General features: G+C 62.8%; 1 protein-coding gene across 1 annotated transcript; it reads right to left on the reverse strand.

Annotated features, from left to right (window-relative positions):
- Positions 1-1726: 1726 nt before the first annotated feature.
- Positions 1727-11457, reverse strand: FSCN1 (fascin actin-bundling protein 1). The gene is made up of 5 exons (XM_036826071.1): positions 10505-11457; positions 4244-4400; positions 4027-4148; positions 3611-3778; positions 1727-3149 (listed from the first exon to the last, which is right to left on the reverse strand). The coding sequence occupies exons 1-5, from the start codon at positions 11334-11336 to the stop codon at positions 2947-2949; spliced, it is 1482 nt and encodes a 493-aa protein (XP_036681966.1). The 5' UTR covers positions 11337-11457; the 3' UTR covers positions 1727-2946.
- Positions 11458-11775: the final 318 nt, after the last annotated feature.

Here is an 11775-nt window from a genome sequence, read left to right on the forward strand (position 1 = left end):
GTGTGTGCAGGGTCACGCAATGACCCTTGTGAACTGGGAATCGCTGAGGAAGAACTGCATCCTTTGCTCTGGAATCTGAGCCCTGGGGGCCCCAGAGCCAATTCTGACGGGGGGCGCCTTTCGACCAGGACATGGGGAGTCCCGGTGCGTGCGCAGGAGTGAATCTGGGGGTCCCCACGGTGCTCCATTTGCGCCCACGGGAGTGTCTGCCGCCTTCCGGTAATGCCTGTCGCCTCCACGTGGGCCTGGAGACAATGGCCTCACTCAAATCCACTCTTCATCCGGGACCCAACCAGGCGCCGCCCCAAGGTTCCTCCCACATGACTTTTGCTTGTGCGGTTCCCTTGCCCTGGTTGCCCTTCCTGTCCCTAGTATTGGGTTAGGTTCCCCTCCTCCCTAGGTGTGATCACTTCCCCCACCAGCCTTTGCGCCTCATTCGCGGGGTGTGTGTGTGGGGGGTAATAAACAGCCCCTGTAACGCGCAGCCACTTGCTCTGCGCCCATTTTTGCAGAACGCGTGGAATTCAGAATCAGTGCCTGGGCCTGGCTGGGAGGATGCGGGGAGGGGTGCCTGGCATCATTCCGGGACAGGTCATTCCTGCTCCTGGGCAGGCCCCCACCCCGGGAACCGCAGGGAACCACCTCGCTCAACCTCGCTCAACTGCCCAACTGGGGACCCCTCCCTGAGCCCCTTCCAGTGCATCCCCATCCCTACAGTCTGGAGGAGCTTGGCTCCGGAGAACTCATCTGTTCCCTTCCACGTCACTGAGACTTTTCTGGCTTCCAGCCTGGCTTTAACAGTGGTGGAGGGTTGGCCGCCAGGACCCCGCTGAGAGCCCAACGTCCCTTTGTAGCCGCCATCTGTGCTTGTCAATCTCGAGGCTCCCGCCCCCAGGGACCACCAATCAGAGCGCAGGCATCCCAGTTTCGTCATCAGCAGCCAATCAGCGCTTCTGCTGACAGCTCAGGCCCCTCTGGTCCCGCTGGTCCCGCTGCCCCCGCAAGACGGCCACACGCCCAAGTCCATCTTCAATCACCGCCTACTTATTGGACGCCCATGGGGCGCCCCGTTCCACCCTCAAAGCTGTGCCTTGATACTCAACCTCAGTCTCCTCCCCTGTAAGATGGGAACAGCTATGCTCTGGGTAACGTGATACTGCACAGAAGGGCCCAACCCAGCGCCTGCCTCTCTGGAGTCCCTGCAGGGCTGGCCACCTGGAGGTCTGCCAGGGGCCACGACCGCAAGGTGGGCTCAGGACCCAGGTCCCCCCTCGAGGTTGGAAACTTCCTCAGCTTCTTATCTGCCAAATAGAGAAGTGCCTCCCTTCCTCCCCAAGCTGGGCCTAGGGGTCCTGTTCTGATGAAGACACCCACCCTGGACTCCAAGCTTAGCTCATCCAGCTGACTTTTCCCAGGGCCTGTGCCCACCTCTACCCGGGCCTGTCCTCCGAGGGCTCCCAGACAGCACATCCAGGTCCCAAGGGGCCCAAGCCTGCTGTGTTGGGGTATGGATGGATGCACACAAGGCCCCTTGAAGTATGGAAAAGGGGCACCCAGGCCCCGTACCTCCAAGATCTAATCAAGGCATACCTGCCAAGGCAGGAGGAAGTTCGCTCTGCTGGTTTGTGTGGGCCTGACCTCTAACTCCGAAACCTGCAGCAGGAGGGTTCCCAGGCCCACCACTCCCACCTGCCTTCATCCCCAACACACACACACACACAACCTCAGGGGTGCAGACTTGTGTTAACTTTATTTTGCTCTTTCCAGTCTGAAGCTACTATCATGGGCATTTAGAGTTATACAAATGACACTTACAAAAAATAAAAGACCAAGACACCCAGAGTGAGATGCATGGTGGATGCTGACCACAGGGGAAGGGGAGTGGCAGGGGCGGGGCTACGAGCCAGGGACCAGGGGCTTCCACGGGGCTCCCGGCTGAGGGCAACGCCCAGCTTCATCCCGCCGAGACCCGGGAGTCCAGTCAGAAGAGGAGCACCGATCATACCAGGGGCCCTGGCTGAGGCGGTGAAGGGCCCAGCACCACCAGGTGGGGACACAGGCCTGGGGCCCAGGCACATGGGAGGGAGGGGGCCGGTGAGAGCCCCCTGGGAAGGTGGAGGCAGGTTCTGGATTCGGGGAGGCGCCCCGCCTACCCCACCACTAGTGGGCAGAGGGCACTGAGGCCCGGAGATGCGGTATCAAGACCACCCCCCCCACCAAGACCCCCTGAAGACCACTCATGGCTACAACCAGGCTTGCCTGGGGTTCCTCCAGCAATAACATTTCACTGAAAAAAGAAAGTTACTGATTTGGTCATTTTCTGCTTCCAGTCAGGCCAGAGTGAAAGAAAAGAGACAGGAGCAGGACCCCCGGACCACAGCAGGATGTGTGTGCAGTGACCAGGCCCGGGCGGCCATCAAACCAGGCCTGCTCCACTCACAGGGGCCTGGAGCCAGCCCCGTCCTGTCCACCAGCTGTCCTCCCGACCACGCAGGGACGGCGCCCCAGGGGGGCCACTAACAGGCCTGGGGCAAGAGCTTGGCTCCTGGGAAATGGGGGAGGGGGAGGTTCAGGAGGGGACAGGAGATTCCAGTTACACACCCCGCCGCTCCCAGGAGCTCGGGAAGGCCTCCCAGCCCCCCACTCCTCCTCGGCCTCTTCGGGGAAATAAGGCTCAGAGTTGTCTGAGGTCAGAAGAAAGAAGTTCCAGCCTCGCCCAGGGCAGAGAAGAGAGGGCAGAGGGATGTGAAATCCCTCCAAGGACCAGGTCACAGCCTCTGACCTGCCCAGGGGAGGCCACGTGGGACAACAGGTGAGGGCACCGTTTGCTCTGGGTTTCCAGTTTGAAAGGCAAGGGGCTCGCCACCCACAGCAGAGCCCACCTGGAGAAGAGAGTTAGCAGGGCGGGTTGGGCAGGGTGGGGAGGGGGATGCCGGCGGCGGGGCCCTAGTACTCCCACAGCGTGGTGGGGTCGATGGTGTCAGCGCAGGCCTTCAGGACCCCCGCGTGGTCCCCCTTCAGGTAGTGCCCGCCCACCTTGATGGCCACCTTGTTGTAGTCACAGAACTCGAAGAAGAAGTCCACAGGGCTGTCGCTGCTGCTGGTGACGGAGGAGTCGTTGCCCACCATCCAGTACTTGCCTGTGGAGTCTGGAGCAGGGGCAAGGGGAGGCCCCGTCAGGCCCTGCCTGGGCTCTGCTCCCCACCCTCCAATCACGGCTTCCAGAATGGGGGTGGGGTCTGTTACATCCACCCAAGCCTCCGGCCCATGCTGGACTGGAGTCCCTTCCCCCGCCTCCCACCAGAATTTTGGTCCCATAACTCGTGTGTGACCCCTCCCCTGCCCAGCCTTTCCAGAATCCCGTCTCCCTCTCTAGCTCTATCTGGGGTGGGCCGGACATCTCCCTCCTGTACAGACAAGAGGGGAAGGGGCTACCCCCCAGCCTAGAGCCTCTGGTGGCCAGATGGGGCCTGGCCCAAGCCACATCACAGGGTGGCCAAGCCGAACCCCAAAGCCAGGCTCAAGTGGGGCAGGGGTTTGCTCTCTGTGTCCAACACTGGCCCCCTGAGCCCAGGGGGCCCCACCCGGCACTGCCCACAGGAGAACCTGCCTTTGATGTTGTAGGCGCCGTCTCTGAACTCCAGCTGGAAGACATCGTAGTTGGAGCGGTTGGCGTCCAGGGTGCCCGTGACCTTGCGGCAGCCAATGAAGCCGTGCTCCCCACGGAACACGATGATGGGGCGGTTGATCAGCTTCATGAGGAAGAGCTCCGAGTCCCCTGCCCCAGGAGGTGGAAAAGAAGTGAGCCTCATGGGGTTGGGGGTGTGACACCCAGGGTGTGGCTCAGAGAGGGAGAGCGGGAGTCTGGGGTCACACAGCACTCCAGCCCTAGGGTGAGGCAGGGTGGTGCCAGTTTGGGAGGATGCCCAGCACAGGGCAGGCTTCGGGTGGGGCTCGTAAGTGACCACGGCATACAGTTAGACCCTCCAGGGAACAAGGGCTTGAGGAATGCCCCCAGGTGGCTACCTGCTGTCTCCACCGAGGCAGCCAGCTGGCCGTTCTTCTTGGCCGTCACAAACTTGCCATTGGACGCGCGCAGTATGATCCTCCGATCACGCCACTCAATGTCAAAGTAGCAGCTGGCATCCCTGGGGGTGGCGGGACAGGGTCAGGCGAGGCCGCCCCACAGGAAGGCCAGCCTGGGCGAGCGCGGGCAGTGACAGGCGGGCAGTGGGGCACTCACTTGGTGGAGGCAGTGGACTGCACACCCCCGGTGGCCGTCAGCGTCCAGTACTTGCCCGAGTGGGTGCGGAAGGCGCACTTTTTGGTTTCGCGGTCGATCTCCAGCTGGAAAGTCTCTTGGTCGGTCTCTTCGTCCTGATTGGCCGACAGGTCCATACCTGCGGGGAGAGCCTCCAGCTAGTACAGGGACCCCCACGCCCCCCCCAGTGCTGGCTGACCCTCAGCCCTGCCCGCACACACCAGCACAGCGGGGGGCTGCTGAGACCCCACAGTGCGGCTCAGACCCCTCGGCCTTCACATCAGAGGGCGGAACCCAGGATCCCAGGCAGGACAAGTCAAGGGCCAAGGCCAGCTAGGTCCATTTACACATCACGTTCTCTGATTACAGAAGTAATACCTTCCAACAAACCAAATGCAAAAAGATATTGTAGAACCAACTGGGAGACTCTCAACATGGTCCAGGATTAGAGAGCATGGATTAATTATTGTTAATCATGTTGTCATTAGGTAAGAAAATGGCCTTGTTTTTTAGGGATACACGCAAACATTTTGAGATGAAGTGCCCTGATGTCAGGGATTTGCATTAAGTACAACCAGAAGCAATGAACAAAGGGACAGGGAGCTAGTGTGGCAGAATATCGCAGCTGGGGGAATCGGTGTATGATAGTTCATGATATCCTTCCTGCTTCTGTATACGTGTAAAAGTCAAGAGAGTCATAGCACACGTTCCCTTCAGGGAATTTAGAAAACTCATAAAAGCGAATTCACACACACCCCCATGCCCACCACACCCCCAGAATGCCCCTGTGAACGGCAGGTGACCACACACTCCTAGCCTTTTCCCCGTGCACTCACATATGCATTTTCTTGACCTTCAAGTGCACGCATGCTACAGACCTCGATTTGCAAATGATCTGCCTAACACCTTTACACGTTTCCATGTCCCTAAATCGTCTGTGAAGGGGGCGGCTTCGGCGTTTTGCTCCCACAAGCTGCAGCCATGTCGTTTTGCACATCCGTATGGACTCCTCCAGGTAAAACCTGAAGTGGGATCTTTGGTCCCAACAAGTTCACATCCCCAAGCGCCATGGATCCTAAGAGCCTCCGCAGCAGGGTGAGTTGGGCCTTGAGGACTTTATGAAGCCGGGATCAGTGGCGGGCGGCAGGTGTCCTTTTGGATGAGATGAGGCTGGCGTGTGGCAGAGCCTGGGGTCTGAGCACCCCCAGGCCCTCCCCCAGGACCCATTCTTAGTTCTCCAGCCACCACCCAGAGGGCCTGAAAGGTGTCAGCCCCATGCTAACCAGGTCTCGTGTCCCATGTCAGCGCCACCCCATCACAAAGGAAAATGAGGCAGAGAGGTGGTGCCCTTGCCCAAGGTCACCCAGAGAGAAAGCTAGGGGTCCAGGGCTCTCAGGAGGAGAGATGGGCAAACTTGGGCCTCCTGCCATGCCCTCTCCCCCAACCCTCCCTCCCCTCTGTGGACTGGTGGATGGGACCTCCACGGGTCACTCTGAAGCAGACCCTCACAACGCCTGGGCTTGACCCTCCAGGCCCCCTGGGTCCCCTCAGCCACAGTGTCAGGGATCTGCTGACTACTGAGGAGCCGGGGGTAGAGGTGAGCTCGATCCACCATCACGCCCCAGTGAAGCACGGGGCGAGGATCAGCAGGGGCTGGGCCTTCTGGGTGCCCGAGCCACCCAGAGGACGACCACCTAAGGCCACACCCAGGAGCACAATGGGGGGCTGGGGTCCATCCTTGCTCAGACCTCACCCAGCCGACCTGCCCCACCCCACTGCTGCAGAGCTGCCAGCCCCAGCCTGCCCAGCCACATGGCACCACCTACCCAACACGTGGCAGGCCGGCTGATGGGAAGGAAAGAACTGACGAGGAGAAGCCCCACCGGGCACACCTCAGCAGCAGAAAAGACAGAGAGGGCTCCCCAGAAAGAGGGGCAAAGCGGGCAGGGAAGGGCCCCGAATGGCAGTCAGATCTCTAGCACTGACCAGCCTACCTGACATAACAGAGCCTTGCCAGTGAACAAGGCGCTGGCCAGCCTGCCCGAGGACAAACACAGCAAGTGCAGGGGCTCCTTTTCAATGAGACTTTGGTTCCTGAGAGCTTAGCCAGCCCTGCGCTCCAGCGGACAGCCATCCGGCTTGACTCCTCCCGGCAATTCCACAGAGTTATTTCGAGGAACAAAGGGAGGCTATGCAAAGGGAGGCGGGTACCTCCCCAGGGCCACACGACAACCACCACCTGCTCAGCCACTCAGACCCCGTCCCGCCTGGGTGTGTCCAGTCCTGGAACTGGTTTGATAAACAGGCCTAGGCCAGCCCGCAAGGTACGCAAAGCCAGGGCCAGGCGCCCTTGAGTGCCTCCCCCGCCCAGCCTCAGTTTCCCTCTCTGCCTGTCAAAAGGGCCCGGTCTGAGATGGAAGGGATTTAGCAGCCCATTGCCAAGTAGACACCAGGTCTTCCGCCCGCAATAGGAAGGGGTGGGGAGAGTATCCCCTCCCCACTCCAGTGGGGTCCCTCCTGGCTCCAAGGCCCTGCCCAGATGGGAAAGGCCCCACTTGGCCTTGGAGTCTCTAATTAGAGCTGGGTTACTATGGGAACAGGGTTTTCTTCAGGATTTTTCTTTTCATCAACAGCAGCACAGAAAACCTGAGTCACAGGCCCACAGGAGCCCTGAGGAGGCAGGAGATGCGGGGGCTCAATGTCCCCCCCGACCCGCTCCAGAGAGCACAACTGAGACACCGGGCCCCCGCATGTCCCCCCTCCATCGTGGCTCTCCCCACCTCCAGCCTCTGAGCCATCCTGTACAGTGGCTTGGAGGGGGCACCCCCTCCCTGTCAACACACCCCATGGTCCCCATCCCCCTCAGCCTTAGCAGTCCGCATATTCCCCTGGCTTGTTCAAATCAGGCACTCTCCACCACCCCCATTCAGTTTAAGGGAGGGGGCCCAGAAGCATCTGTGGCCTCACCTCACCTCCCCTCTTCCCAGTCAGCTCTTGCCACTACCTGACCACTTTAAATCCATGCTTCGTCCTTACACAAGCTGTTCCCTGGGCCTGAAATGCTCTGCCTCATCAGGAGAACTCTTACACATCCTGCAAAGCCCAGCCTGACCAGCCCTTTCTCAGCCAGCCAGCCTCACCTTCGAGCGGCTGGGATTGGGCACTTCCTGAGCATGGAGTCCCCAGGGCACAGCTGGCCAGATGCAAAGAGGCTGTGAGACCAGGTGGGAAATGGGGTGAGGCTCTGCCCAGGGTCTGGCTGGAGCCCAGGGCAGGTGAGGCTCCAAAGTAGCATGAGTACTGCTCACTCAGTGGCCCTGCCATCCTCCATCCCTGCCCAAGCCATGTCCTCACTGTGTGGTCACAGCCACAGCACTTCCCAGGACCTGGGATAGACATGTGCCATCTGCCTTGTCACATCAGCTCTTGGGACCCCCACTCCCTGTGGCCGACCCTGCCTCTAATGTAGGCTGTGACGGCCTCCTCCCAGAAATACAGACTGGCCGAAAAGAATGTGCCCAGGGCAGCCCTGGGCGAGCCCTTTACAAATGGGGAAACTGAGGCCAGAGAGCAGGCCGCAACTTCAGCAGGGAGCACCCCACCCCCACCAGGCCCGGCCTGTGCAGGCTTACAGGGATGATTCACTTCCCCCAGCCCGCTAAACCCAGGATGCTCCTCCTTCCTGGCTGGCGTTTCCCAACATGTGTCGGAAGCACAGCTGAAGCCTCCTTGCCACGCAGGCCTGTCCAAAATGGCCTCTGCAGACACAGCCCCCAAGCCCATGCCGGCTCCAGGTCCTCTGGTCATCCTCCGCCCCACAAAGAAGACCCGAGGTCAGCCAACATCAGAACGAAATGAGGACCCCAAAATCTGAGGCCCATGTAGCTCCAGTCTTTGCTCCCAAAGCTCCCTTCCCTTTAAACGCACAGATGAGCCAGCAGCTCTCCTGGTGCAATTTCCGGCTCCTCCTGCCCCATCAGCTTGAATCACACCATGACACCACCAGCGAGCTTTACTAGAAAGGTGAGGACACCTGCCCAGGCTCACCAGTGCCTGCCAAAAACACCCCCAGGATCTCTCTGCTCCTTTCTGGCACCAAGGGCTAGGGCCAGGGCCACCCGTTCCTGCCACACCTTCCCCAGGGCAGGTGCTGGATGCAGCCCAGCAAGCGTGGAGCACGCCTGCATTGATGAGCACCCAACCGAAGCCCTGTGGCCCTGCTGGCTGTTCCAGTCCCACCCCCCAACCTCACAACCACACTGGGCTTTCTGCTCCTTCCTGCCTCAGGGCCTTTGCACAAGCCGTGCCCTGTACCTGCAACACTGTTCCACACACCTGATACATGCTACCTTCTATTCATCCTCAGGTCAGGTCAAGTGTCCTCCTCAGAAAGGGACCTCCCCCATCTAATCTGGGACCCTCATGTACTTCCTGGACCCCCAGACCTTTGCTTGACACCTCCGGGATGTTGCTCATGTCCCAACGAGAACATTGGGCCCAGCAGGGAAGGATCCAGGAGATGCGCGTGTGCTCACCACTCAGGCCTCAGCATGTCTCACTTGGTAGGGGCTCAGTGTTTGCTGAATAGGTGGAGAGTCCTGCCCCACCTCGTACTGTGTGAGACGGGAAAGGGGAGGGCCTCTGCCCCAGAGGCCGGGGGGCATCAGGGGCTCCAGATAAGAGCTCATTCTGGAGTCAAACCCAGTTCTTCATGCTGCTTACGTGCTGTGTGATCTTGGGCACATGGCTTCTCCTCTCTGGGCCTAAACCTGCCCATCTGTAGGATGGAAGAAATACCGCCCGCTTCAATCAGCACACTCGGGTACGAAACTGCCACGGGGCTGCAACCTCCTTGGCAGAGCCGAGTCAGGAGGGTGGCCGTCAGGAGGAAGGGGGGGGGGCGGGGCAATGACTCGGCTCCCATCCAGCTATCTCCAGAGGCTGGGGTCCAACTTCCCGGCTGGGGGAGCCAGACACCCACAGGTTCCCCCAAAGGAGGGGCGAGGGCGCCAGAAGGAAGAGAAGCCGCCTAGGGGGAGAATCTAAGAACGGAAAGAGGAGGGTTCACTTCTGGCGCGCAGGCCGGTAGGAAATGGCCAGGCCAGCGGGAGGCCCCGGGAGAGGACGCATCGAGTTGCAGCCAGTTGTTCCAGGCGGGAGTCTTGGAGGTGGGTTCAACCGAGGGTAGGGGGGCTTCCCGAGGGTGCCGGGCTGGGGTCTCCGGGCTCAGGCTGAGACCGCTCTCTGTCTCCCGCAGAGCAGAGGGTACCGGCCAGGAGACGCGCGGCGGGCGCAGGGCGGAGTGCCTGGCGGGCTGCCATCCGCGCCACGCCGTCCCGGGGCCGGGGCGCGAGCAGGGAGGCCGCCTTCTGGGGCGGCTTCGGACGGGGCACTGGGCCTGGGGGCGGCGCGGGGGATCCTCAGCAGGGGGGGACCCGCAGAAAGTCGATTCCCTCCCCCGCCCGGCCGCATCTGGTTTTCCCATCTGCAGAGACGAAGCAGGACAAAGGGGGCGAGGGAGGGCCCTGTCGACGAGCCCGCCCCCCTGCTCACAAAGGCCGCGGCCTCGAGCGCGGGGCGGACGCGGGAGGAGGGGCTGGGGGGGGAAGGGCAGACACTCTGGGCGCCCCCTTCCAGCAGAGGCCAACCCCTCCCAGCAGCCAGCGGAGGTGGAGAAAGGCCCGGAGGGAGGGGAGGTGGAAGCGCAGCCTGCGAAGATCAAAGGCTACTTCCATCCCGCCCGCGAAAGGCGGCCTTCAGGGAGCGGGGGCGCGCCCCGTGCCTGTTGCGACCCCTCGCCTCCGCCATGGAGCCAAAGGCCCACTGACGGGGGGAGGGGCACGAGGAAACAGGCGAGGGGCGTCCCCTCCCCAAGGGCTAGGCCCGCGGATGCGAGGGAGGGATCTGCGCGCGTAGGGAGGACCCAGATCAGGCCGAGGGTTCGGAGGGTGGCACAAGGGGCGGCGTCTAAGCGCGGCCTAGGAGCCCCAATCTCAAGGCGGAGTGGGGGTTATGCAGCGGCACCCAAGGATGGGCAAAGCCCCACCCCTCGCCCCTTCCCGGGGATCGCAGCGCAGGTCCCGCGGCGGGGTGGGGTGGCCCGCGCGCCCAGCGGGGGCGCACCGGGCGTCGCTCGGGATTGCAGCGGCGCCGCGGGCGAGAAAGGGCGGGAGGCTGCGGGGACTGGGGTGGGGTTCGCTTTGTGCATGGCCCAGAGAGGCGGGGGACGGCGTCCCCACTCACCCTGGCGCGTGGACACGTTCCTCTCGTTGGCTGCCTGCAGCACGACCTGGGCGCAGCTCTGCTCCAGGGCGAAGAGCTCGTCCTTGCCCACCTTGGTGGCCTTGCCCGCCTTGAGCGTGCCGCTGGGCCCCGACGGCGCCAGGTAGCGGCCTTCGCAGTCGCGGAAGGCCACCTTGCCGGAGCGGAACTCGAGCGTGTAGCCGGTGGCGGGCTCGGGGTGCGCCACTAGGCGCCCGTCGTGGCGCAGGAAGCGGTGGTCGGCCGTCTGCAAGCTGTAGCGCTGGTCCTGGAAGGCCAGCGTGATGAGCGAGTCGACGCCCCAGGGCACGTCGCGGTCCACTGCGATCTCGTCGGCCGGCCGCGCGCTCAGGTGCGCGTAGCGCTTGCGGGCCAGGCTGTAGATGGTGACCTGGGGGTGCATGGCGATGTGCACGCTCCACTTCTCGGCCGGCGACACGGTCTGAGCGAAGCACGACAGGCGGTCCTCGGTGCCGCCAAAGTAGCGCCGGTGCGCCTCGGACTGCAGCGACCAGCGGCCGTCGTCGTGCGCCACGATGAGAAAGCGGCAGTCGGCACTGGGCACCTCGTGTTCGCAGGTCACGTTGCCATCCTTGTCCGCCGCCAGGTAGCGGCCCAGGTGGCTGCGCAGGCACACGGCTGCGCTGCCCGCCTCGTCGGGCGGCTGTTCCAGCGTCCAGATCTGCTTCTTCTTCAGGCTGCTGGCCGACGCATTCACCTTGAACCCGAACGTCTCGGCCGTCAGGTACTTGTTGCTGCAGTTAATGAGACCGAACTGGATCTGCAGGGCCTCGGCCGTGCCGTTGGCGGTCATGGTGGCGGCGGGCGGGAGGCCGGCGCGGCCCGGGAGGTTGGTGGCGTGTCCCCGCGGCGGCGCCCTGCTCCTTTGTTCAGCTGCCGCGGCCGTGCGCTCACCCTCAGCAACGCTTTACAAAGCCGGCGCGTCGAGACCGAGTCCTTTTATAGGCGGGGTGACGTCAGCGTCGCGAGGTCCCGCCCCCGCCCCGCCCCGGGGCTCGCCGAGGAGGGGGCACCGGGGCCCAGGGAGCGAACTGAGTCGCGCAGGGGCCCGGAGGGGCGCGGGTGGGGGCTGGGCTCGCCGCCTTCCCTGCTCGGCCGGCCTCTGCAGTGTCCCCTCTTCGGGCCGCCGCCCCCTCCCCGGGCCGCCGCCCCCTCCCCGCCAATGCCAAGGCCTCGCCCTCGCAGCGCCGCAGCCTGAGGACTCACCCAGAGCACGGGACCCCTCGGAGGCC

The sequence above is a fragment of the Balaenoptera musculus genome, chromosome 15 (genome assembly GCF_009873245.2).
Source record: "Balaenoptera musculus isolate JJ_BM4_2016_0621 chromosome 15, mBalMus1.pri.v3, whole genome shotgun sequence".
In the NCBI taxonomy this organism is placed as follows: domain Eukaryota; kingdom Metazoa; phylum Chordata; class Mammalia; order Artiodactyla; family Balaenopteridae; genus Balaenoptera; species Balaenoptera musculus.

Bases quoted from the DNA above. Each gene is read 5' to 3' on its own strand.
- FSCN1 (XM_036826071.1), bottom strand. From the start codon at position 11,336: ATGACCGCCAACGGCACGGCCGAGGCCCTGCAGATCCAGTTCGGTCTC. The intron at 4,149-4,243 runs GTGAGTGCCCCA...CGCCACCCCCAG, and splicing joins CAGTCCACTGCCTCCACCAA to GGATGCCAGCTGCTACTTTG. The intron at 3,779-4,026 runs GTAGCCACCTGG...CTCCTGGGGCAG, and splicing joins TGCCTCGGTGGAGACAGCAG to GGGACTCGGAGCTCTTCCTC.